We start from the raw sequence: 26,536 nt of genomic DNA on the forward strand, positions 1-26,536 counted from the left end.
AGCTGGGAGCACATTTCCATGGATCTGGAATGTGTTCTGGCAGGCAGGAGGCAGTGGAAGCTGAAGCTCTCCCCGGGATTCTCCCCCTGGAATACCTGTGCTCGGACAGTGCAGGCAAAGCCCCACATGGCTTTGTCCGGAGTGTTGTGCTCGCGCCCGCTCCGCATCTCGAAGGAGAACGTGACTGTGTCTCCTTCCACCTTCACACAGCCACGGCAGGAAGGGGGGGAAAAAAGAAAATAGATTTAATCATTGAGGCAAACAAAGAGGTTTTTCACACAAGTGGTGATGACTTTTAATGACAGTTATCTGGGGGTTGTTTTTATCTCAAACAAAATATTCTGATTTGATTTTTTTTTCCTTTTTGTAAAGGTGTCTTTGAGTGGAAGACTTCATTTTGCTGCTGGATGACTACAGTAAAACAAAGAACCATCATAGCTGTAAAATCAAAAGCAGAAATTATCAGTGTGTTACTTAGCCTTGATTTTCACTGTTTGTCTGCAAGAAACCAGGCAATAATTAACAATTCTTTTCCTGAAGGAAGACAGACAAGCTCTTCAATTAGAAAAATGACAATAAATTAATCAAGGACCTTGCTAAAAGAACAGCATCAAAACCTATGTGTGAAAAACAAACCAAATTCCCTTAATTGTGAACAATGGAGTTCTTGTCTGAAATTGCTTTCCAGTTTATTACCTCTTGATTTCTTTTTACAATGTGCTTTTGTTATGTAAATAAGCCCAGTTTTAGCATGGGACAATGTAGCAGCACAAATATATATTAAACAAAAATAAAATCACAGTGCAGAGAGTGTGAGGGGACACACTGAAATGCTGAGGTTTCAAGAAGTTTGAGAGATTCTTCTTAGCTTTATTGCCAAAAGCAACAATGAAATTTTAAAATCCAACAGAAATGGTTGGATTTTATTTGTTACATTTGCTACTTGATATATTTGGGGGGGGCATTATCCAAAAAATTGACTTTAAGAGAATCTGCCTAGAACTCCTCCTAGGAGGGTGCACTTAGGAGAAGAGCAGTGCCATTAGAGACTGCAGGACTCAAACATCTCCATCAGGAATTCCAGGAAGACACAAAACAAACTCCAAGGGAAGCATCACACGGAACACAGAGCCGAGTTTAAAGTTCTCCCCCAAGGACACAACAGTTCACTGAGCAGGGATCTCATCACGGATAAATGTACACTTAAAAGCTTGGAATGCATGGCTATGAGGGTAAAATGGGCTGGGCAGGGTTTCCAAAGGGAATTTTCTATGGGAAAGAGAGGTGGATGGGAATACTGTACCTTCACTAAGTCCTTGGGCCACCCCGTTCCTAAGACACTACGGCTGCCATATCCCAGTGTATTGCCTCCATACTCAGCAACCTTCCTACTGTTTGTGCTAGGACCAGCATAGATCACCAACTTCAAAACATAAAATACACTGTTAGACTGTAAGAGAAAAACAAGAAAACCTAATAATAATAATAATACTTAGCACTTCCACCGCGCTTTCGACTCTCGAAGCGCTCCATGCACGTGAACCAATCCTCACAGGCTCGGTGAGGGCAGCAGGGTTAAGTATTATTATCCCCATTTTACAGATGGGGAAACTGAGGCACGCAGGGACTCAAGGGGCTTGGTCCCTGCTCACACAGCAGGACTGGGAACAGAGCAGGAGCAATCCTGACTGCCAGCCCTGAGGCAGAGAACAAACTCCTTCCCTAGCAGTGAGGGGCTGATCCTGCCCCCAGCAAAGCCAAAGTTTTGTCAGTGACTTTGGTGGGATCAGAGTTTTTTGGGGAGTTCAATATTAATGTCACCCATTACTGATTAAAGATAATCCCATTAGTTATTTAGGAGCATCAGGACTTGCTCTATGCCAAAGAATAAACAGCAGCACAAGCAGCTAATACAAAGTGGGTAAGTGCTATTGGTTGTTTTCTTAAAATATTTGCTCCTATTAACCCAGGTAAACAAGATCTTTATCACCAGGGAAAAAGGAACCTCTCCAGCTCTGCCCAGTTTAAACCAACTGTGCTGATCAAAGGAGGCAGCTGGATTAAAGTTTAGGAAATAGGAAAACCGAACATGAGTAAAAATGAGAAAAGTCAAACTTGGACAGTCTGAGCTAGCCTGAAATTATTTTTTTTAAAAAATAATAGAATTTCTGAGGGGAAAAACCAACCCAAAGCACCCCTCAACCCCCCAATCCCTGGAGCCTCCCACACTTGTCCCATGGCAGAACTCCCACTTTTTTGGAGGGAATTCCCTCATTGTGCTGAGCTGGCCCTTGCTTACCTTGTCATAATCATACTGGGAGGAGCATCTGTTGTCAAATCTAAGATACAAACAGCGGGCTCCTGGAATGTGCACAGTCTCCTTAAATTTATAGTTATCCCTGACAGGATGCACTGTCTCCACAGTCTTCCCAGCAGCCCAGGGAGCAGGGATTTTCAAACCAGTCAGGAATCCTGGCTCTTCCTTCTCTTCCAGCATCCTGAAAATAGAGTGAGAAATTGGGCCTAAAATGCAGCACAGAGATTTCTGTCTTTCAATAAAGTACTTAAAAATCACCTCTCAGTATTGACACAGAGAAACAAGGAGCTGACTCTTGGTTTTAGGCATGAATGTATTGAGGGAATTCATATATTACATATGTTATCATCATTATTCATACATTACATATACTCTTATTCACAAAAAATCTCATTAGCATGAATTCTTTAGTATTTTAAATTCTCCAATGCTGCAAATAAGCATTTTTATTTGATTTTAGCTGTTTGTTTCTGTTCCTAAGCAGGAGCTGGAAAACTTTGAGCTGAGACACGGCATTTAAATGCAGGAGTTAAAAATGTTATTTCTCTGTAAATTAAACCATTTAATAGCTTTGCAATGGTTTTAATTCTGTATCTCATGCTGCCAGAGCAATTTACATTTTCTCTTGATGGTTCTCCTTAGCCTAATTTATTGTGAGAGGAACACTGAGATTTAATTTCTAATGCTTGAGGTGAGGAAAAAAACCAAAACAAACCATATTCTGTGTAAACAACCTGAAGTTATTAATAGTTTACTTCTATATACAGAACAAAATTTGGAACTAACTGCCCTTTTGCAAAAGCTTATATAAAACTGAGACAGCCTTAGAAATCATTCCAGCACACCTTTAAAAATTATTTCAAATAAAAACTGCTGCTTTATCCCACAGCAATGGTCAAATAGACATTACAGTTCAGTTTATCCCATGAAAAGACCCAAATGTAAAGAAAATCACCTCTCATCAGGTAACTGCTTCCCTTTCTGCTCTGGAGCACAACTGGGGGAACTGTTCAGTTCTGAGAAAACTGGAGACTGGGTTTTAAGCAGCAGTGCAGTCTGTGGCCCAAAATACACAGTGTTAGGGACATGCAAATTGTAAAGCATTTTAAGAGCTCATTATTGAAATAATTAACAATCCTACTGTTGTTATTGACAATAAATCATGACTGAGTAGCTCCTGGAGCAGTCAAATTTAACATTCAGCACCAGCAGCTTTGGCAGCTGTTGAGAAGCTCTGAACTCTGGTGTGGGGATGAGTCTCTGGGGGAAGCTGAGCAGCATTTTGGAGGCTGCAGGCCCCAGGTTTGGCCCTGGGCAGCCCAGGGTGGCACAGAGCCCCTACCTGGCTGGTGTAAAGGACCAGCTGCACCAGCTGAGGCATCAGGGCATCAGCCATGGTCAGGGTCTGCAGGTTTGGGTGCATCAGGGATGTCAGCAGCACAGGCAGCAGGTGCCCAAGCATGGTGGCCTTTGTGATCTGCTCCAGGCCTTTTAACCTGGAAGGAGAGCCAGAGTTACAGAGGAACAACTCTTTTCATAGAGCAGCACTTCTGCTTTTAGTCACTTCTGTTTCATCTTGCAACAGCAATTCAAAATTCAGCAGAGAATGTTTGTATTATATTAACAAAATCCCCAAAACAATCTTGAGAACACTAGAATTTCTCCCAAGTGCCAGTGACCTTGAATTGCTGACAATTCTCACTGAACAATCTGAGAGCAGAGACAGTAAATCAACAGTTTAATAATTACTCAGAGAAGGATAAGCTCCCCTGGGCACAGGATGAAAGTCCCCATCAAACACAAATGCACCAGTGTGGATATCAGCTCCCAGCACATGGAGCTCAAAGGACTTGAAAAAGATCTGCAGCTACAAAAATATATTTGAACACGAACTCATATGAAAATATCACCCAGGAATTGTGTGCTGTCAATAAATACAACTAATCTTGCAGGCACAAAGAAGCAGAAAGTGAAACCTGGAACACAGCTGGGACAGGGAGCTGTTTGCTTGAGGAGAGAAAAGTTCACAGCTTTTGTTTCCACCCCATTCCCGAGGTGCATTTTGAAGAGGAGGGGAGACAGGGAAGGGCAGGTGATGGAAAATGTGGGATATAAAACAACACCCAGGGACTGCCATGCATAAATATCTAATCCAGCTACTAGGGATGTAATGATCAGGAATTAAAAATAAACAGATTGTTCCAGCTTACAGGAGTATTCCCAGTTAATTACAGTTTATTTCCAGGTATCCTACTCATAAATATCATTATGACTGACAAAAAACTTCTCAATTTGAGGTTCCTACAGAAATATCAACCTACAGATGATCAGGACTGACACAGAGAGTGATTCTAAATTCTCCACCTGCTGAGTGCTAAACAATTGCTACAGGAAGAAACAGCTCCTGTGCATTCAAAGCTCAACTGTGAAGTGATAAAGAATAATTAATGCTAACTGTGCTTGTACAATAAGCCACAAAGAGCAGCAGTTCCCTGTTTCCAAATTAGGATCCTCCCACTTGTCTTACCTTTGCTCCCTGTCAGAAATGTCACTGTTAATTAGTGCTGTAGTGACTTGTTGCAGCATTTCTAAGACTTCATCACATCCTGTCAGAATTTGTGTGGCAAGAGACAAAATGCTGGTCTTGAGTTCCTAAGTAAAGAAAAGAGTTACAGGATACTTAAATTCTTAAAGAATCCCCCCCAAAAGGGACAACAGAACAAAAAGATGGATTTCCAAATGAAAAGAATGATAATGTGACCTGGCAGGCCTGCAGCAGGAGAGTCATCCAAGACTTAAATTTGATTAATGTTAAGCCCCAAAGTGCTGGGAGAAACTAGGTGCATGTTTTACAGGATGCACATCCAGTTTCTAGAGGGAAGGAAGCCCCAAGTCCAGCACAGCAGAGAGCTGAGAGCCAGCCAAGGTACAGGACTGGTGACACAATGTCCTAGCAGGGATGAGGAGCACTGCAGAGAGAGAAACTGAACAATGAACACGGCGTGAATAGTGAGACAAGAAAAATACTCCAATATTTAGCATTTACTCAATGAGCCTGAACAAATCACTTCCAACTGCAGCAGCTCACAAACACACACAGCCTCAAAGAGCAGCAAACTGGCTTAGCAAAATACCAGCAATTCAGGAATCACTTCCATTAGGGAAGAATTATTACCAAAACTACTCTGAGTAGACAACCTGCACTGCAGGGCAAACCTGGGAGTTGGATGAAGCAGTATGAAATGCAGCATTTTAATAAACTTCTACCAACCAAAGCCTGTCCTCAAACCTTGTCCTCTAACAGCTTCCTTGCCACAAACTTTATCCTCTCTATTTCAGACAATTGATGGAGGTGGTTCTGCACAAGCTTTGTCTAAACTGCAAAAATGCAATAGCCAGGGGTAAGGCAAATAAGAAACCCCTTTTCTATTTATATAATAATATTTTTTTCAAGGGCCACCTGAGTGATTTGGAGAGGAAAAAGTGTCTGGGGTAACGTGCCCAGGAAAGGAAATTCCCATGCTACGAATCCTACTAGCACATTCTAATTAAAATCTATTTAAAATCTCATTATACATATATTTAGGAAGGGAAGTGTCTGCTCTCACTGATAATAGGGAATGCAAGATAGAATCCTGAACACAGAATAGCTGCAGATTTTACTCTGGACTGTTTCTCCCTGTTCTCCAGCTATTTAACTCTATCAAAAGGAAAAGAACCACCAGCAAACAGCAAATGCACTGCAGGAACAAGGTGTCACAGGCACACTGACTGGAGAGAGCCATACTAGAATAAAACTTGGTGTTTACCTGTACCTTCAATGTCTCTCCCTGCAAGGAGCTGTCACTGTCATCATTGTCATCAGGTTTAATCAGAATAGTGTTACTGAGGAGGTGGTTCTGCACAGCCATCAGGTACCGCAAGCACGAGGACGCAGCCTTGAACACAAATAAGTAAAACTTTGCATTATCCAAACCCTTCATCAACCCTGAGTCAGGCAAGCCTCAGACTTGGAAGTTGGAGAGAGGAAAAAAAAAGGTTGAGGAAGAAGAAAAGAAAGAACAAAGAAATAATTTTATGTATTTAAGAAACCAGTTGCAAAATGCTGAATTTTGTGAAATAACTCAAAAATATAAAGAGGCGGCATAACTTTGTTCAGGTTTGGAACATTATAGCAATATTCAGGAACTCTAAGAATTAATTAATTCTGAAAAGATCGTGCCACCAGAGAGATAAATGTAATTCACACTCCTGAAGGTGATGGTTCCATGCCACTCCTCCTTCCCCACAGGCCAGGACATCCTGTCCCCTCCCAATGTTTTATGGAAGCTCAGGCTGCCTTTCTCAGGGAGCTGATCCTGCTGGAAACACCTGCCCATAGTTTACCATCAAATGTCAGCTTTAACTCATTCCTGTCTGCCACTGGTAACTCTTTCAGCCTGTATGAACCACAACACACAAATGCATGTTTGATTTTTTAAGCTGCTTTGAATATTGAGATCCACAAACTCCACTTAAACTGAACAGCAACCAGAACAACTGGAAAATAAATCCATGTATAAACCCATTCCAGCATTACTGAACTATTTCCCTTGCTGTGAGAAATTACTCTTTTCTTCCCTGCACAGCACAAACGAAACACAATTCTTCTCCTGGATTTGTTAAGACACAACTATAAAAGCTTCACCCCCTTGTACTCAGTGAAGAGGATGGATTCAAGGAGGAAAAGAAGCCAAAGGCAGAGATACTTTTATCAAAACACACTTTACTTACAGGCACAGTTGAAAGAAGCCTTTGAAAGTCATCTTTAGATACAGTTTGGCACTTGGTGATTAAGACACAAGATTCTCGGACAACAATCTTGAGGATGTAGTGCAAGAGCTCATCATTGAGTCTTCAAGAGAGGCAAGAAAGATGGAAAACGTTAATCATTAATTATTGTGCCTTTTGTACAGCTCAGCTCACTCTGCAAGCTGGATCCCAGATTATGGGAAACCTAAACAAGGATCAAACTTCAAATTCAGACACAAAAAACCCCAAGGCTGAAACGTTTAACAAGTACAACAGATTTCCAGGGGTTTGCTGCACTGTGCTGGTGTAAATCTGTGATTTCTTATGGCTCCTATAAAAGACTCCTCCCAACTTGAACAGGTACTTGAGACTGGCAGTTTTACTGCTGGAAAGTCACCTATGATATGCAGAGAAATGCTATAAAATCATATTTATGAAATTATTGTTCCAATTTACCAAGAACATGGCAAGGAACAAGGAATTCCAAACCCAGTCTGGGTAAAGAAGCATCCAAAGTTTGCCCTAAAACATCAAATCTCTCCCTCACCCTAATGAAACTTTCCCCCACAGACACAAACTACATTCAGCAGGAATACACCAAGCAATTCCAGCAGAAGTTCCTGCAAGCTCACCTGAAGCAAGTAACAGAAAAATACCCTATCAACAGAGGCTTTTTACCTATAATGATCATCATCTTCACTTCCAAATCTGTTGTTCTGCAGCTGCTCAGCTAAATTGGTCAGGATAACATCCCGGAGCTGGGAGAGGCCACTGTTCCTCTCTCCTGAAAGGGAAATAAACTTTTGCAAAGCAGCATTTTACAGAAGAGATTGTATTTCCCCAATACCTCATTTAACACAGAACAGTGCTCAGGAATGGCTGCATTCCCAGGGTGACCAGAGCTGCTGTCCCAGACTGGGAGCACTTTTCCTGCCCGTGGCACTGTTGGAAATTCCCAACACTGAGCTCCAACACGTTCCCATGAAGTAACAAATTACTGAGCATCAGCTGCTTCCAAGGCCAGATTCCCATTTCCTGGTGAACTCGAGGGCATTATTCCCCCTTCACTCAGACCTAACATCACCTCTGATTATTTACTGGGTACTTGCAAATATTCCTTTTCTCCACCTGACCTACTCTAGGTCATGCAGCCTTTTGGAGTATTCCATAATTTCCTAAAAAAGCATGGATTTAGAGCAGAGTCGTGCTCAATATCCCACACTGTTCTCTCTCCAAGCTTGAGATGTACTTTGATTTTTTTGTTCTCAGAAAAACCCCACTCTCACCTGGCAATAAGACATTCTCACCTTCAGTTAAGACCAATTTCAATAAATTATTGATTTCTGCTTCTCCAGGATACAGGATATTTAAACCAGAGCTAAGGAAAAAATAAAACCATGCATTACTTGATGGGTTTAGAAGTGAGCAAAACCATTTCAGTGGACATGTGACAAATGGCACCACACACTCAGCATCTGATGGAACATTACAATGTGTGTGTAAAGGCTTAGAAGAGCATCTTCCAGATTTTAACATCAATATGAGGACATAAGCAGCTGTTTTCTCCAGGAATCTCTTGTAATCAATTGTATGTTATTGTTTAGTCCCAAAGCTTCTTCAAGAGCTATTTGCTTCCCCCTGGAAAACTCCCCATTCATCACTTGCACATAGGGCAGCACAATCAGTTTGTTAAGAAACAGATGTCAGGAAAAATGATGATGGCTCAGAGAAAACCCCCAAAAACTCTGGTGATGGGGTAAGAGCTGAGGCTTCTCTGTCCTAAGAACAGTGGAAAATACAAAAAAAGGAATAACTAGTGCTACAGTTTTGTACTTTTTGGAGACTGGTTCTATAGAAATCTTAGTTTAAGCTACACAGAAGATTCTGGAAGGAGCATTTCAGGAATACCTCAGCTCTACAGACATTCCAGGTGGAGACTTCTTCCCTCTAACTTGTGATGAACTTTGTCCTTTCTATGTGAATTCCCCCATCGAGATCACAATCACTTCAAAGGAGCACTTCATGCCTGTCTGAAGTGCTGAAATCATTATGCAACTTTGCCATTTCCTTTCCCTTTTCTTTTTCAGTAACAGAAAACTGGGATGTTTTTCAGCTTCACACTGTGAGCAGAGATTACTGCAGCTTCCTTCCCTCTGGCTCATGCTGATCCGCTCTGATAGAAACCTCAGGAAAAGTTATCACACATTGCCAGCTCCCTTTGAGGGTTCCACTGGCACCAGAATCCCCCAAGGAGCAAACAGGAGGAAGGAAACATCACCCAGTGCCCACCTTGGAGCTGTTTAACAAGGCACTGGAGCACACAGGTATTACAAAGTATTCATGCAGGTGAGAGGAGACACTTTTCCCTGTCAGAAAGCACAACCCTGAAAATGCCAGGTAATCCTCCTGAGCCAAACTATTCTTCACTCAGAGTTGCACAGAGCCACAGAAATTCGGAATGTCGTGATTCACACCAAGAAAATGCAGGTTGATCTTCAAAAGATTTTGTTCTCAACCTCTGGAGCACTTCCCACTGGAAAATGTGGGTTCTGTTTGTCCTTGGCACACTGGAGCCAGCATTCCTTGGCCCTGAGGTTTCCATTATCTCCTTTTCAGGAGATAAAACCACACTCTTTTTCCCCTGGGCCTTCAGTCTCAGAGCATTGCTCAAGTATTATTAACCCTGCTTTTCCTGATGTTCCTTTTGTTCAGGAGAACTCCAGTGTTACCACTGAGGTAAGAGCTGCCAACACCAGCTGTGCCTTTCCCTGAACACCACAGCAGCTAAATAAGGAACCCATTCAGGGAAACTTTGCTTGAATTTAGCAACTATTTTGTAATAAACATTTAAAAAATTCCTTAAGAAAGCAAGTAAAAAGAAACAAATTAAAAGTAAGAAAGTAATTACTACTTGTTATTTCATTAAGACCAACATTGTATTTCTCTTCTTCCACAGATACAAACTGTAATCAATTTTATCGTGTTATGTCTTAAAATCCTTCACACTACATTTTCTCATATGAATATAAAATTAAACTAAATATAATGTGAATGTTCATCTGTCACTACACTTCAAAGAAACTAAATTCTAAGTTAAGTTGAACTTGATAAAAGATATTCACCTAATAGCCAGACAAACTTCCTTCTGGATTTCGGAGCAGATCTGATCCCTTGGGGCCATCAGTAACTGCCACAGTAACAGCCCAGACCTTCTGACAATGTCTCTGTTCCTTTCAGTTTGGGGGCTGAAGAAAAATTTAAAAACCACCTAGGAAAAATTAAAGACAAAAATATTAATATAAAAATATAAACATTACTTACATTAACTTATTTTCTGCAGTTTCTCAAAATATTTGTGTGGGTCTAGAAATCTGAGAGTCAGAATCTGATTTTGAATCAAAAAATGGAGGGGGGAATACAAAGAAAGAAGGATATAACCTCTCTGTGCTTTATTTTAATCTATAGAGATTTTTAAATTAGAGCTCTTAAATGAATATATAAAATATTGCAAAGCCACTGCTAAATCAACTTCCATTACATGGATTCCAATGGAGGAAAAAAAAAATTAAATAAAAATGAAACCCCTGGTTGCCTGTACTCCAAACCAAGTTTTTCATTTCTCCATGGGAATTTTGAAGCCCATTTAAGGTTCTGTACCTGGAAGACAACGAGGATGCAGCGGATGATGCAGGTGTCTCCATTGACCATGGCCTTCTCCATAATGTCACAGATGCTGCTCAGGTGATGGGCTTCAATGGGATGCTGCTTGCCCAAAAAATTGCTGATGGGGAGGTTGTTGCTGGCTGCCAGGAGGTTGAGTTGGTGGATGCACATGGCACCAACATGGTGCAGTAACTGGTTAATGACCTCATTTGTGGTTGTTGCATCCCCTGCAAGGAGAGGAGAGTTCAAATGCCGTCTATAGACAGACTGGATTATCAGCCTTGGCTTCTAAAATGCAATAAATCAACTTCAGGGCATAAAAGGATTACCCAAATCACCTTTTTATTGTGCTGAAGGCAGTAAGAATCTGCAATCTTCCCCACATCTCACTTTGTACTTTTCCCTCTCTTAAATGAAAGCTAAACCATGACCAATATTTACAACTCTTTTCAGGAATTATCTCAGCTTTTAACAGCAAGGCAGTTTCTGTCTGCTCTCTGCCACTCCTCTGTTTCACTTCCCCTTTGCACAAAGTGCTGACTCGTGGGTTCCCCTCACCTTTGGGCTCTGCGATGACGTGACTCACTCCCAGCCTCTGGCACACACAGTGGAATGCCTGGTTCCCAGGATTGCACCACTGATCAATATAATCATTGGAGCACGTCCAGATCATGTTATTCATTGTATCATAACAAGCACCTGAGAGAAGGAAAATATTTCACACATCAATTTAGTAGAAAACCAGACTGAAGTATCTTTATAGGCATCATAAATCCAAACTGTTTGCTTTAAAAGTTTATTTAAACCACGGACATGCAACCCCACCCCACAGCAGAGCTGCTGACTGCAAATTCAAACCCAGAAGGATCATTTAGGATCTGAGGGACTGCTATATTCCTTACCAAGCCCTGGCACCAGAGCCCCCCGTCCGAGCGAGCTGCCCGCAGCATCGATGAGATCTGCCCTGCTGGTGAACTGCCCATCCGAGATGTTGAACACCAGGCTGGAGGCAAGAACTACACACAAACACAGCTCCAATCAATTCCTGAGAAGTTTATTGCATTCCAGACAGCCAAGGACTCCCAGTCTGCCACAAATGGCTCTGACTTACTTTTTAAGGAGGACAAAGCGCTGGTGCCCCCGAAGAGCGAGCGCGTGGCCGAGCTGCCCGAGCCCCCCGGGGGTGGCACCAGCATCACCAGGTACGTCCCACACGTGTAGATTGGGGTCTTCCTCAGCATCTTCAGGGGCAGCCCACAGCTCGTGTTGGCAGCTGCAAGGAGCACCAGAGAAAGGTCACAAACTGCTCTTCTGCAGAACAAGGCAGAGCTTCTGCTCGGGGCTTCAAAGGAATCCACATTTAGAAGCTTTGTTAAGAAGTTTCTACAAAATTCCAGAATGGTTTGGATCAAGATCATCCCATTCCAGCCTCATGGGCAGGGACACCCCTTCCACAAGACCAAGTTGCTCAGAGCTCCATGAACCTGGCCTTGAGCATTTCCAGGGATGGGGCATCCATGACTTCTCTGTGGCCTCCCAACCTCACACATTCAGCATCAATCCCCACAAGGCTACAAAGAGTTATTCAACTAAAGAAAACAACTTCAAAATAAAATAAATAAATAAATAGGTATAACCAAAACTATTAAGAATTGTGTGGTAATAATTATATTGAAAGCACTTGGAGCCAATGATCTCCTCACATACAGAGATCACTTGAGATTCACTATGCATTTACTATTTTAAGTTCTCTTGCTCCTCATGAAACATGGACAGCCCAAATGATCTCCTTCCTGCAACAGCTGATCAACACTTTTTGAGTGCTGACTCAAGAATTAGCCAAGAATAGCCACTTACTCTCCTTTTTCTGTAGCACTTGAGCTGTTAAATGGCAAAACACAACCTTTAAAATAGCTCTCTGAGCTAACTCCTTGCCAAATTCCCTGGAAGCAGAGCCATTTAATGTATAATTTATTTTTATGGAAATACTTTCAATTGTCTCAAATTGAAGAAAGAAAACTCATGTACTTGTGAAGGAAGAAGAGAAATAATTCAAGATAAACACGATAAAATCTTCAGACAAATCTAATAAAGCTCCAGATCATCCTGAAAGGCATCAGTGCAGCTCATTCAAGATTCCCTCATTAACTTGGGTTGTTTCCATAAAAGAATACCCAAACATTGTGCAGATGACTCAAAAAAGTGCAAAATCACCTAAGATTTGTAATATTCCAGTGACCGGTGAAGCAAGCATTCCATTTTCTAACCTGCAGGCCATTTTTACACACCAATTAGAAGCCCAGTTGAGCTGCAAGCAGAGAAATGCAACTACCAGATTCCCCAAACTAATTCAATAATGGAATTGGAAAAGGGTGCTTCCCGTTTTCCATCCCTAAACTTTCCTCACAATCCTAATTTAGCAAAGGAACTGATAATTCCAGCATTAAGCAAATGAACTGATAATTCCAGCATTAAGCAAATACTGTGTTGATCTTCCAACTACGTATTTGGGGAAAAAAGAAAAATCACACCTTTTTTTTTTTAAACCTGTCCTAATAGGTCAGCAATAAGCAGGATGGATGCTGTGTGTGGTAAGAAATGAAAAGTGAAGTGTTTCTGACCTGCCTGGTCCTCCTTGAGGGTGTTGGAGATGGTGGAGCCTGTGAGAGCAGCGAGGGTGGCCGAGGGGGAGGCGCGGTACCGGGACAGGCGGCTCAGCAGCATCTCATTGATGCTCTTGGCAGATTCCCCCTCTTTCCTCATCAGGATAATTCTTTCCTGCAGAGGATTTGCTATACAAATGCCATTTTCTACCTGGTAAAATGGGGGGGGAAAGAAATACTTTAGATGTTGGAACCCATAGGTGAGAGATCACCCAAATTGTATCAGGTAGGAACACAAAGTGAAACTTTGCTGACAGAAGGTCTTGCAAAAACAAAGTTCTGAAAGCAAGACAGGAGTATTTTTTTGTTTGTGACTTCATGGTTCAATAGAATAATTTAATAGAAGATATCTAACATCTTTGAAATATTTAATAGGATATCTTCTATTTATGCCTGTTCTTAAAGACAGAACTGCTTGTCGTAAACTTGAGTTTATTTAGGAAACTCTGCTTAAAAATATATAATCCTCTTGTATTTTCTTAGTGGTGTTTCACTTGCAAATCATTTGGCTCAATCATTTTTCTAGGCAAAAAGTGTGAGCAATGATTTCTTCAGACCATGATGTTCAGGGGATGTTTTACTGCAGAATGCATCTCTTAATGAAGATGTGATTTAGAGTGTTAGGGATTTTCCATGAGTTGTACTACTACAGCCTCCCAATTCCAGCTCCACCATCCCACTCCATCCTCCTCTGCTGAGCAGAAATACAGACATAAAAAACACATTTTATGCTACAAGAGAATCATATTGCTAAATATAATAATCCTCTGGAGATGGAATTGGACAGTCCACCTTCTGTTCTGTTCAGTTATTTCACATAAATCCATTCAGATCACGCCCATAAATATCCAAACCTAATATGTCAATTAAAAAATGCTGATATTTAATTAAACTGGGTTATGCTATCAACATCAGGCGTAGGAAACACACAATTTGCTTACTATAATTTCAAAAATATCCATAAAGACAGAGTGGCCTTTGGGGGTTTTTTCGTTGAGGCTTGCAGGAGACCAAATCCAGTAGAAAAAGGTGCCATCTGAAGAAAGATGCACGGTGGTCATAGTGCTGCCAACTGGGAAGTGATTTACTGGCATTGGGATTATCTGACATACCTATGAGACAGAAAGCATCTTAACAGGTCTGATTTTGCAGTTTGGCCTTACAAGTATGAACAGCATGAAAAATATATAGAGATCAAATACAGTTAGTGCACAAGAGGCTTAATATTGGACTTAGTGGTAGCATTACATTGATTTATTACCAACAGCTATTCTGTGATATTTGCCAAATATCCAAACCAGCTCATAGATCTCAAATTTAACCTATCTAAAAATAAAAGGATTATCTCCTCTCTAATGATGGAGAACAAACCCACAGTACCACAAGGAAAATACACATCCTATTGAGTCACCTACTTTCTGCAACTTCTCTCAAACATTGCTTGAAACTTGAGAAGGGGAATCTAAACATTCTCAGTGTCAGGCAACACACTGGACATAAATGTGTATATCCATCCCTAAAACCACAGCAGGAAAAATCCCAAAGTAAACAAACTACCCCAGTTTTACAAAGGGCAACAGTTGTTTATCACAACCAAATGTGAAGTAACACCTGAATTTTGGGACAGGGGAAGAACAAAAAGCTGCTCAGGAAGAACACATTCTTGATTTAAAACAAAGTCCATTCTGCTGTTGTTTGATTGCTTTAAGAAGTGACCACATTGGAATCATGGAATATCCTGAGTGGGAAGGGACCCACAGGGAACATTATCAAACTCTGGCCCTGCACAGACACCCCAACAATTCCACCCTGTGCATCCCTGGGAGCAGTGTCCAAATGCTCCTGGAGCTCTGGCAGCCTTGACCATTCCCTGGGGAGCCTGGGCAGTATCCCAATACCTTCTGGAGGAAGAACCTTCCCCCGATACCCAACCTAACCCTGTTCTGACACAGCTCCAGCTGTTCCCTGGGTCCTGTCCCTGCTCACAGAGAGCAGAGATTGGAGCTGCCCCTCCTGAGGAAGCTGTGGATTGGGCTGAGGTCTCCCCTCAGTCTCCTCCAGGCTGAACAAGCTCTACCAGTACCCCATAATATAGAACAGTGTGATTATAGATAAATACATATATTTATATATAAAAGACACACTGAAACAGTAACATCTCTACCATAACTTACACATTCACCACCCAGTCGCTTCAAGGCGGGGTTAGAAAAACGCCGTTTCACAAAGTAAGAAACTTCAGAGATAAAACTAATTAAAGCTAAAATGTGTGTGATTCATTCAGCCTGCTTTGCTCCTGTCCCATAACCCTGTGCCCTTTACCTGCAGGGTATGTTGATCCACGAGCTGGAACAGGTAGTGGGGTTTGCTATCAAAGGACACGGGCCGATGGAGGAGTTTGCCGTTGCCAAAAGCCACCCAGCCCGTCTCCAGCTCCTCGTTCCGACAGTACACAAACCCCCTGGAAAAAACCCACCAGGATGTTCAAACTCCTTCAACCCCGCCCTGCTTCTTTGGGTTTTATTTCAAATAACAACCGCAATGCAACCACAGTGCTGAACTTTGACTGAACTTACATTCAAGTCAGCGATTTTTGTTGTGAAAGGCTTTAAGCATAAAAAGCCTTGTGGTTTTCAAGCAATGAAGAAGCAAGGAGGTGCAGTGAGTCACAGCTGCACTAATTACTTAATGAATGACATAATTAGCAAACAAACACTCACAAACTCAGCTATAAATAAGAAGTCACAGAACTGGTCTGTAGTATATCCCTCTCAGCAGACAATCAACCAACTTACTAAACACTAGAAAATAAAATTGAATCTAAAATTCTGCTGCTGTGGAGGTTGAACTAATGGCCTTCACAGATCCCTTCCAACCTCAACTTGTTCTTTAATTTTAGACAAAACACACTCAAGAAGAATTTCAGATGAGAAACCAAAAACATTAAAATAGCATTTAATGAAAATTCACTGTATTGAAAATTCACAATTCCAGTCTGGAATCACAGACTGGTTTGGGCTGGGAGAGACCTTAGAAATCACCTCCTTCCAAGCTCCTGGAAGAGGTGTCCCAAAACAGGACCTTTTGGGTTTCAGCAGCTGTGCAGAACAGCCAAGACTGAAGTGTCCCTTACCTCAGGGTTCCGTGCAGGCCTGACCCCAGTTTGCTGATTCCCCTGCCCACGGAATTGGTCGTGTACAGGTAGAGCCCATCGGCTGCAAGGCACCGGCCCAGGTCTGCATCTGGAGCAGGAGCAAGGACAGCAGAGAGCACCTCTGTAACATTCCAGCTGTAACATTCCAGCTGGGAATTCTCCCTGGGGGTTACACCCCATGGAAACCACCAGGTGCTCACGGCAGGTCACTACCAACCCTTTTTTTAATACTGAATTTATTATTTGGTGCTCTAAGAGCTGCTGTAACACAGGCACAGCCCAGCAGAACCAGTGGTTTCTTCCCATCTCCTTCAAGCCTCAGAGGTGCCCAGATGGTCTCACACAGTGTGAGAGAGAGGAAGAATCTAATATTGAGCCTTGATCTCATTTCTGCCAAACTCTGTGATTCTCCAAAGCTGCTCAGATCCTTCCACCTCAGAACACTTCAATTAAGACAAAATGTATTTGAAACACAGAGCAGTAATTATTAATAATCAAGATAGGACACAAGTCCAGTCCATCTATTGAAGTTCACAGGATCTGGACACTCAGCTTAGGAAAGAAAAGTCCATTCACTCTCTTGCCTAAACACCTAAAAAGAGATGTCTCCAATAAATCTGCAGGCAGCCTAAAATAACAACTCAGATTTTTAAATTCCTATGGATTGCATTAAATGTCACCAAAGCTTGAACTAATATTACTAAAGCCATGTGAACTTTTATTTATTACAGAAACAGTAAGCAAACAAAACAGTAAAAACTGAGAATTAATTCAAGAAAAGAAATACAAAAGAAAGCATTTTAAAAAGAACTTTTTTTGTAGAAACAAAAGCAAAGTAGGGAAGAGGGGGGAAAAAAAAACCCAAAGAACTTGTACTTCTAAAAATAAACTTGCTGTGCCACTGATAGCTGGCTATTGAACACAGGGATACTGCACAGGGCAGTGATTATGCTCTAACGAGGGGATCATATCCAAACTCTGTCTGAGCCCTCTGAAAAATTCCCACTGGAGTCAGGAAGGGTCACTGGATCAACTGCTTTGGACTGTTCCCCACAGCCTGACAGTTTAGATCAGCAGCTGCTCTTCAGCAATCAAAAAGCAACATTTTTTGGGCCCCAACTCTAAAGTTTTACATTAATCTTTAAACAATCATCAGCCTTAAAGCATGCTGTCCTCCTCTGCTGATAGTGACAAGAATGAAATAATTCACCTTTATTCTCACTGCTGGCACCAGTGTTGGCATCAGGGGCAGGTAACATGTCCTCAAAGCCCCAGGACACGATGTGCTTCCCTCCAAGCAGGCAGGAGGGGGATCCAGGGCCTCCCTCCAAAAGCAACAACCTTTTAAGCAGAAAATAAAATAAACTTTTATACAGAATAGCGGTAGGAAAAATTAGCTAAATTAAAAGTTAAGACAATGATGTATTTAAAGTAATTATTCTGTCAGAGTTCATAAGCCATTTAAAGGAATCATCAATATTTAATGAAAAAATAAAAACAAAACACCCAAAACCCAATCAATGCTTTTAGATTTGATTTTCTAAAGTCCTCTGCACATGACTAAATCTTCCCTAAAGCTTTCAATAACTCTAAAGCCTTTTAGTCACTTTTAAAGACATTCCTCCCTACATGCACTTAACATATTTTCAGAGCTGCTGGAAAAGTTTATAAGGAGAAAAGTTCTACAAACCTGTAGAGAACATCAGCCACAGGCAGGGACCCCAGCTCAGTCTGTTTCTGTAATAGATGCACTGTATGAACAAAGGTTTTCAGCGACCCTCTAAAAGGACAAGAAAAACATGAATTAAAGATGTCTATTGAAGTCAGACTGAGCACACACAACAGCAGCCATGGAGAACACCCAGAACCACAGCCATGATATGGCACCAGCTTCTTTTCTAACTGGCATCTCTTTCCTGGAGGATGTTCATTCTTTGGGGAGGAAGGGTAAGGAGAAAGAGGGGGGCAGGCAGAATGCTGGGGAACCTCTGGCCTAAACTCCACCACCTTTTTTGGAAGAGGCTGAAGCCCCAGTAGGGAGGCAAAGCAGCAGCCACAGGCTGGGTCATCAACAACAGGTTCATAAAGGTAACCCAGGCCTCTGATAGAACACCTCAACCTTGCTCCTGAGGCAGCTCTTTCAGGACTTCTCGTAGCTGATTAATCACATTCAGATCTCCAGTGCAACCCATGGATCTTCCTGGCTGAGCCCAAGTGTGAGCAAGGGCTGCTGCACTCCCACCTGGAGATGCCTTTCCTAATTCAAATAGGAAAGACCAGACCCATCCACTTCTTATCAAGATTCTGACTTCTTTTCATAGAATCATGGAATATCCCGAGTTGGAAAGGACCACAAGGATCATCATCCAGCTCCTGGCCCTGCACAGACACCTCAACAATCCCAGGCTGTCCCTGAGAGCTTTGTCCAAACACTCTTGGAGCTCTGGCAGCCTCAGGGCCATGCCATTCCCTGGGGAGCCTGGGCAGTGCCCAGAACCTTCCCTGATCTCCAACCTAAACCCCCCTGACACAGCTCCAGCTGTTCATGGGTCCTGTCCCTGTCCCAGAGATCAGGGCTGCCCCTGACTGCCCCTCCTGAGGAAGTTGTGCATTGGGATGAAGTCTCCCCTCACAACCCCAAATTTGGAAGATCCAGACATCTTTAAAAATCTGTACTTTAGCATTTCTGTTTTAAAGGTCAGGGCTATTTTCTGGAAGATGTGGTAGCTTTATTTCCAGGCATTACAGCCCACCTAAGGAGGAGAATTTGGCTGTGCCTTAGGTCATGCAGTTATGAGCTGCTTTCTTCACAAACAGGAGGGATCAGCTGCAGAGGTCCTTGCCCTGCACTCTGCTGAATCCAACCTTTTGCTGTCACATGTGGTCAGTCAGCTCCCAAACTTCCCTCCTCCACACCCCAATCCCTGTTTTTCCCAGTGACATCTTCAGCTCTTTGCTTTCACTGATAAACCTCAGCCTGGAGAAAATTGACACCAAACACATTAAAGCACCTCAATTAATTATTTAAAGCAATATTTACCCTGTTAGTTTTTTTTTTAGCAATAAGAAGCACCCAAGATTGCAACTAGGAATGTCAATAATAGTCTCATTTTCAAGGTTTTTTTCTTCAACACATGACTTAGATATTTAAAGGAAAAGTGTGAGGCTTTCAGATGTGAACAAAGCACAATGGGATATTTCAACTCTCTAAGCAATGCAAGGCAGACTTGCAAAGAAAATAAAAGATCAACCTGAAGTTCAAAAGCTCTACTTGAAATTTAGCTCAGCTGCAACAGAACATCCCATATTTCCTGCAAATTGACATCTGGGAAAAAAAAAGAAATGAGATTGTGTTTATCAAATCCAATTTCTCTGAGCTATGTTCAAGTACATTGCCTTTCAGATAAGGCAGTTGTCAGGACAGAATAATTTGCCACATACCATCAATTTCTCATTGACTTCATTAAAACAAATGCAGTAGAAATTAAGTAGGTTTCATTTGAATAAACCTTTTCCTAAAGCAAATCATGCCATATCCTGGGAACTCCAACATCTTAAACGAGAGTTAAACTTCACAGACAAGGCTGTGACCTGGAGAAACATTCAAGCCAACATTTCTAAAAGGCTCCTTGTGACTTAAGCCACATTCATGGGGCTTTGCAGACGTTTTGTATTTCCTCCCCCTCTCCCCAAGCCCCATCCTCTCAAAATAGTAGGTTTTGATTAAAAGCAAATATGTCCAATTTATCTTCAATCACTTGATGCCAAACCCATGCAGGACAAGGGGCATTTTAACCTACAATGTTTGAACTCTTCACTGGCAACAAAATTAAAAAATACCTCCAGACATTTGAGAGACAACATTGAAATCAAATCTGAAAGGAATTGCCCTGAAACCTGGCAGTTCCACCTTCTCCAGCCAAAGAAAGGTGCAGGACAAAGGGAAAAGGAGACAACTTTTCTCCCTGATAAACACATTTGGAACCATTCCTAGAGCAGCTCACTGCAGTAGAAGCAGCAATGTGCACACGAGGCATTGCTAACCCAGATCCTTCTGCTTTTGCATATGCTAAACACATGCAAAAAAGAAATGCTTAGCAGTTTCACCCTTTCCAACCCAATATTTAAATATCAGAAAGAGAAAGGCTGGTGCAAGCTAAAAATAACTATCACCAGTGCAGTCACATCATTTTTGATTTGTTTCAATGGAAAGAGAGAATGAACACCAAGCACAGCATTGCCAGGGGTGCTGGAGTCACCATCCTGGAAGGGTTCAAAAACCATGGATGTGGAATTTGGGGATATGGTTAATGGTGAATCATGGCCGGACTTTGCCAAAGTTCCTTAATTCTCTCTATTCTGCCAGTAAACTTTTGTGTGCTTGTGACCACTTAGAGAACATCTGGATGGGATTTCACCTTATGCCAAACCTCAAGAACCTCAGTGTAACCCTTGAATTTAAGAATTCCAGGGCGTTACATCCAATCTTAACAATCCCACGATTCTCTGTTATTTCAGCTCCCTTACCTTGCACAGGCCAAGGCAACCAGGGCAGCAGCAGCATTTTCCTTCTGCTTGTAGGGGATGTGCTGGCCGGAGGGCGCCGTGTCCTCGAGCCAGGAGCAGAGCAGGGACTCGATCCCGTTGAGGCAGTCGGCCGGTTCCTTGGTCAGGCTCAGGGGCTGGCAGTCCCGAAGGCAATTGAGCAGCACCTCAGCAGTGATGTTACACAGGGAAGGGTCCGTCCTGCTCTGCGACTGGATCAGCGGGAACACCAGCAGCAGCCCCATGCGGGAGGTGAAGGGAGCCTGCTCCGGCTGCTGTAACAAGCCCTGGCGCTTGAGCAGGGCCAGGGCCTCCTCGTCCCCGGAGCTCTCGCGGTCGTGCTGCTCCTCCAGGGCCAGCTGGCGCTGGGCGTTCCAGAGCCCGCGCAGGGCGTTCAGCCGGTACTCCAGGAGCCGCGCGTACGCGTTGCTCTGGTTCCCGCACACCGAGCGCAAGCGCTCCGCCAGCTCCGTCGGGTTCTTGGTCTCAAAGGTCAGGATCTGTAAAGGGGAAAGTGGGTGTTTATAGAGGGTTTTAAAGGGGGAAAAAAAAAAATCTCATATGGCTGTGGTGTGATTTTTAGATCAGCTGTTCTCTGCAGCAGATGGAGGGGTATTATTTTTAATTTTTGGAGCCAAAGAACAGGTGAGCGGTGTTGTGTCCATCTTGGGATGAGGAGTGATGGCCATAAACTAAACCACATGGAATCCCATGAATCTCTGTCCGTGGAGGATGGCAAAGAACTGGGACAGTTGCCCAGGAAGGGTGTGGAGTCTCTCTCTCAGGACATGTCACCTGCTCCAGGTGACCCTGCCTTGGCAGGGGTTTGGACTGGGGGATCTTCAGCGATCCCTTCCCACCCCAGTGCTGCGGGATTCTGTGAGCCTGTTATTGCTGAGCCAGCATCCTCACCAAACCCAGGTTTGGGGATTGCTGACAGGGATTTTTAAGCTTTCAATAAACAACAACAACAACACAGATTGTAAAGAAAAATACACACGTGAAAGAGTAGCTTGGAAAACAAACACTCCCCTCCTCTGGAGCTTTTTTCTGTAATTGAGGCAGTTTTGCTAAAAACTTCAAAAGAACTGCAAGGTTGGAGGGTCCCAGGGGTTTAGAGCCTTTCTATGAAAACTCATAGGTCACTAATATGTGTAACAAGAACACGCTTGTTCTAGTTTTGGAGCTCTTCAAATAAACAAACAAACCAACCAGTTTATTTCAACTTACCAAGAGTTCTGTTACACTCTCTCCCTCCCCTGCTTTTTTCTCTCTTAAATTTTATCATCTTGCACTTAGCTACACCTTTCTCAAAATACTTCAAGTTGCTGCTGTAGTTAAAAACCCTAAAAGTCTCCTCCTCATCATTTCAGACAGAAGAAAGAGGCTTTTTTGGCACTTCTAAATAAAACTGGAAACCAAGCTGGAACAGAAGAAAACAAGTAAAGCATGACACAGAAATATATTTATGGTTTAGTACCCAGTCTGGGACTGGAAAACTCAGAGTTTTAAGTAATTTACAGACAACTTTTCTCCTTCCAGCAAACAGCAGTGGAGATCAGCAAAGTCACTGAAGCTGTGGCAAGCTCAAGGAAAGCCATGAGCGAAGCATTTTCTGATACTCTGGATCCAGTGTCCAAAGGGATTCGGTGTCCAAAGGGCTTCTGGCCACATTCCAAAGTGCCTCATCTCATCCACTCTCAAACACAATTTTTGGCCCATCTTTATGCTGTAAAACTGTCCTTCTCTCATTTAATAAATAAATATAAATGTGGGAAGGGGAACGTGAGACACAAAGCTGCCATGGGGAATGGCATCCAGGGCTGTTTGTTTTGTGGGGTTTTTTAATTGCAGGCAGCAGTCATAGAGATCATGAAATAAATGTTTCTGGCTAATTGCAGACTCCTGAACAGCTTGTTAAAATGCTGCAGGACAAATCACATCTTCCAGACCCACACAGGCCCTGACTAAAGGCAAAGAAACAGCTTTGCTGTAGCACTTTGACCACTAGAGCCAGGAAAAGTTCACTTGAAAGGAATTCACATCGTAATTACACTTGAATGGATGTTGTATTGAGCTCCTTATACCTAATAAACCTCCTTTCATTAACTTCTCCAAGAGATTATGAATATTAATTCCTAAACCACATATTACACATTTAAAATAACCACCTCCTGTTGTGTGTTCTGCTGTCTCAAAAATAAGTTTGTTTCCCGTTCTAGATGGAATCCCTTTCTACAACAGTTGGCTTTTGATTTTCTTGAACGAAACTCATGGATTCTTCACTAAGTGACAACAAGCTGCAGAAATGGAGGAGAAAGAGAATTAATGTTTGCATTTTCAGAGTTAAACGCTAAAAGAAAACAGGTCTGTGGTCTTTGTTAATAACAAAGATACCAGCACAAAAGACAAGCTGTGATGTACTTGGTGTTGCATGTCTTGCTCCTCAAATCCCACAGATTAACAGAAAAATTAAATTTTTTTTTGCCTCTGATATGGCTCTACAGCTCTGAGTCTGTCTTGTAGCAATCAGGACGAGTCAGTGTCATCAGTTTTGCTGATGAAAAGCCTTTTCCTGCTGAAGTTTTAGTTTCTCCCTGATCCCACAGTTCCCAATTTGCTTTAAAAGCATGCATGGTCTGCCTGGGATTGGTAAGAGCATTTTGCCTCAGTCTTTCACAAGGGAAATGAGCACTAATTTGGGTAAATGATACAGGAAGTACATCAGCTTCAACAGATTTACAAGATCATTCCAAAATGGGACTTCGAGACTTCTGATAACGCAGTTTACATCATCTGATTTTCATACACAGCTTATGGAACCAGTGGAAAAAAATCTTAATTATTCAACATCACCTGAGGGTCTAAGCAGGCATTTGCACTTCCAGAAAACAAGAGGATATTAGAAGAAAGGTGTGAGGTCATCTGCTGTACAGGACACTTCAGCAGATTAAATTAAAGGCTGTTTTCCTCAAAAGCCTTTTTACTAGAGGTCAGTACTCAGAGCTACCTCCAGAAAGGAGCTTGACGACCAAATGTTCCCAGTGAGGCTGGGACAAACATCCTGGAGCTCCCAGGGTTCAGACACATCCCAGGGAACTGCTCTGGCTCTCCCTGGGAGCCAAATCCAGCCCTTCCCATCCCAACAGTGCCAGAGCTTCACTTGGCCCCAGCCAGATCCATCAGTGCTTCCCTCTGGATACATTAAAGGATCCACACAGGAATCCCAGCCCTTGCCAGGATATCTCCAGGCAAAGTTTGTCATCTTCCAACTATCTGAAGTCAAAACAAGTTAAAATAAAATGCAAGAAAATCCCCATCACGTTCTTTCACAAATTCTGATAAAAACAACACAACCAGCAGTGTTTATAAAAGGTAAAATTCCCCTTTCCTGCTGCCTCTGGGCTGCCTCAGGATTTACACCTGAGCTGCAGCTCTGATTTGGGACTGATTTCCAGCACCCTTCTGGGGTGCCTCGATATTTGCCTGTGCAACACCTGGGGAGGTGTCAGGGGCAGGCACCAAACCCAGCCCCACACAAACCTCACTGAACCAGTCCCTGATCCATCACTTCCCAACTCCAAACATTCCTGACTAACAAGGCTTGGACAGAATCAGAGAGGATGAAGAGGATGTAACAAACATCATAGAACAGGTTAACCAAGTAGCTACTTACATATCACTAAAACCTATCATTAAATAGTTTAATTGTCACTATTTTAATTCTACAGTATCTTATCCTTACACATTATTTCCTTGTTTGATCTTTTAAATCAATTTTAGTCAATATTTTAATTAGAAAACGGTAGAGCCAAAGTTCAACCACTTTAATTGATCCTTGACATCTTCTTCAACGTCGAGAAGCACAAGAGGTATCTGATTTTAGATGAACTATGGGGAAGTGTCATCTTTCCCACTGTATCCAGTATTTGTCCTTTTGCATCTCACTACATGACCTCACCCAGGTAATTCTTCCCATTAAACAGAATTTTTGCCAAATCTGCTCCAGAAAGGAGTGGCTGACATTCCCTGCTTTCAGGGCAACATGTTTCTCTGCTGGCAGTAAATACCAGACCAAGTACAATTAACACATGCTAATATACATGAGGAGTTTTAGCCTGAGGTTTTATGACCCTATTAAGTAAATTTGAATGTGAGCTGTCACTAAAAGGCAGCTTTCTCCTCTGGCTACAATTCCTGCCCCTTGTCCTCTCACTGGTGCCTGTAGGGGGTGTGTATTTTGATTCTGCTACACAGGGAACTGAGGAGCAATGAAGTTGTGCACAAAGAGGGGTTTTTATCCTGAACTTGCATATTGGAAAGGGAAGCCTCTAAATCTCCCCAACAACATTTAATTCTTTCTCTCCAGAGTTCAACTGGCTGAAGTTCACATGTGAAGATGAAGATGGTGGAACCTTTATCAGGATCAATTACATCCCTATACCCATCCCGAGTATTAAACATGGATTATTCCCATCTCACAGGAGGTACAAACCAGACAGAAAAACAGAAACAACCTCAAAATTGTAGAGTATCTTTAAAAGCAGCATGAAAAAATTTAATTCTATTACTTTGACCACCCCATTGCCGGTATAAGGTCATGCCTCTTGTACAGAATTAACAGAGAGGCAGCACCACTTGTTTACCTGGCTCTTATCTCTAGAAACACCAATAAAACAATGTAAAAAGACTGAATTACAAAAAGCATGGATTATTCTGTAAGAGAAAGAGCACAAGTGACAGTTTTAAAGGTACCCTGAAGATTGAAATACACATCCCAAGTGAACCTGCTCCATAAACAACCCTGTGTCCTTGTCTCCCACTGTGCTGGGGAACAGCCTTCCTGCTCTTGGCATTTTCTGGGACATCCAGCACGAAGCTGCCTTGGTGCAAAACCCACCTTAATTTCTTCTAAAACATTTCCTAGCCCCTCTCTAAGGGGCTTTTTCCTTGCTAAACCACATGCCAAATATATAAATATGTGTGAGCATTTTCTCCCTGATGTTTTAGCAGCTGCTGCACCTTACACCACGCTTTAGTGTTGCAGTTAAAAACTACAAGTCTCAAGGTTGTTCCAATTTTTTCTGCTCCAAGAAATTTTAACCTTATCCTCTTGTTCAAAGCCTCTGCTGAGTCCTATGTGAAGCAGTGCAGGTTTTTAACTACTCAGCTAAAAGCAGAAACTATTTTCTTTTGTGGAAGCACTAGAAATCTCATTGCTCACAAATAAGCACTAAGACACCACTATCTTTTCCAATTTCATCCCAAATAATTTCTGTAATCATACAAATTGATGAAATAACCTTCCTACCTGAGATGAATTACAGAGAACAAGCAAGCTGTAAATAAATAAAATGCTATAAAGTGTTGTTTCTCTGTTCATTAAAATATTTCTTTGGCTCT

At 42.2% G+C, this 26,536-nt stretch overlaps 1 protein-coding gene across 2 annotated transcripts in view; it reads right to left on the bottom strand.

Annotated features, from left to right (window-relative positions):
- HECTD4 (HECT domain E3 ubiquitin protein ligase 4) overlaps positions 1 to 26,536 on the bottom strand; it is a 65,892-nt gene that overhangs the window by 34,903 nt on the left and 4,453 nt on the right. Inside the window, exons 2-23 of one of the 2 annotated variants that reach the window (XM_053993702.1) lie at positions 21,116 to 21,633; positions 18,279 to 18,368; positions 17,799 to 17,929; positions 16,568 to 16,676; positions 15,757 to 15,895; positions 14,376 to 14,546; positions 13,393 to 13,585; positions 11,883 to 12,044; positions 11,674 to 11,787; positions 11,330 to 11,470; positions 10,766 to 10,998; positions 10,231 to 10,376; positions 8,416 to 8,486; positions 7,787 to 7,892; positions 7,091 to 7,211; positions 6,133 to 6,255; positions 4,845 to 4,969; positions 3,660 to 3,813; positions 3,273 to 3,373; positions 2,300 to 2,498; positions 1,304 to 1,423; positions 96 to 200 (exon numbers count right to left, since the gene is read on the bottom strand). In XM_053993702.1, coding sequence (XP_053849677.1) covers positions 96 to 200; positions 1,304 to 1,423; positions 2,300 to 2,498; positions 3,273 to 3,373; positions 3,660 to 3,813; positions 4,845 to 4,969; positions 6,133 to 6,255; positions 7,091 to 7,211; positions 7,787 to 7,892; positions 8,416 to 8,486; positions 10,231 to 10,376; positions 10,766 to 10,998; positions 11,330 to 11,470; positions 11,674 to 11,787; positions 11,883 to 12,044; positions 13,393 to 13,585; positions 14,376 to 14,546; positions 15,757 to 15,895; positions 16,568 to 16,676; positions 17,799 to 17,929; positions 18,279 to 18,368; positions 21,116 to 21,633 — 3,372 coding nt within the window. Of the gene's footprint in view, positions 1 to 95; positions 201 to 1,303; positions 1,424 to 2,299; positions 2,499 to 3,272; positions 3,374 to 3,659; positions 3,814 to 4,844; positions 4,970 to 6,126; positions 6,256 to 7,090; positions 7,212 to 7,786; positions 7,893 to 8,415; positions 8,487 to 10,230; positions 10,377 to 10,765; positions 10,999 to 11,329; positions 11,471 to 11,673; positions 11,788 to 11,882; positions 12,045 to 13,392; positions 13,586 to 14,375; positions 14,547 to 15,756; positions 15,896 to 16,567; positions 16,677 to 17,798; positions 17,930 to 18,278; positions 18,369 to 21,115; positions 21,634 to 26,536 lie in introns of both variants that reach the window. The other variant, XM_053993700.1, reaches the window with a different exon arrangement.

This window comes from Vidua macroura, chromosome 18 (genome assembly GCF_024509145.1).
Source record: "Vidua macroura isolate BioBank_ID:100142 chromosome 18, ASM2450914v1, whole genome shotgun sequence".
Lineage (NCBI taxonomy): Eukaryota > Metazoa > Chordata > Aves > Passeriformes > Viduidae > Vidua > Vidua macroura.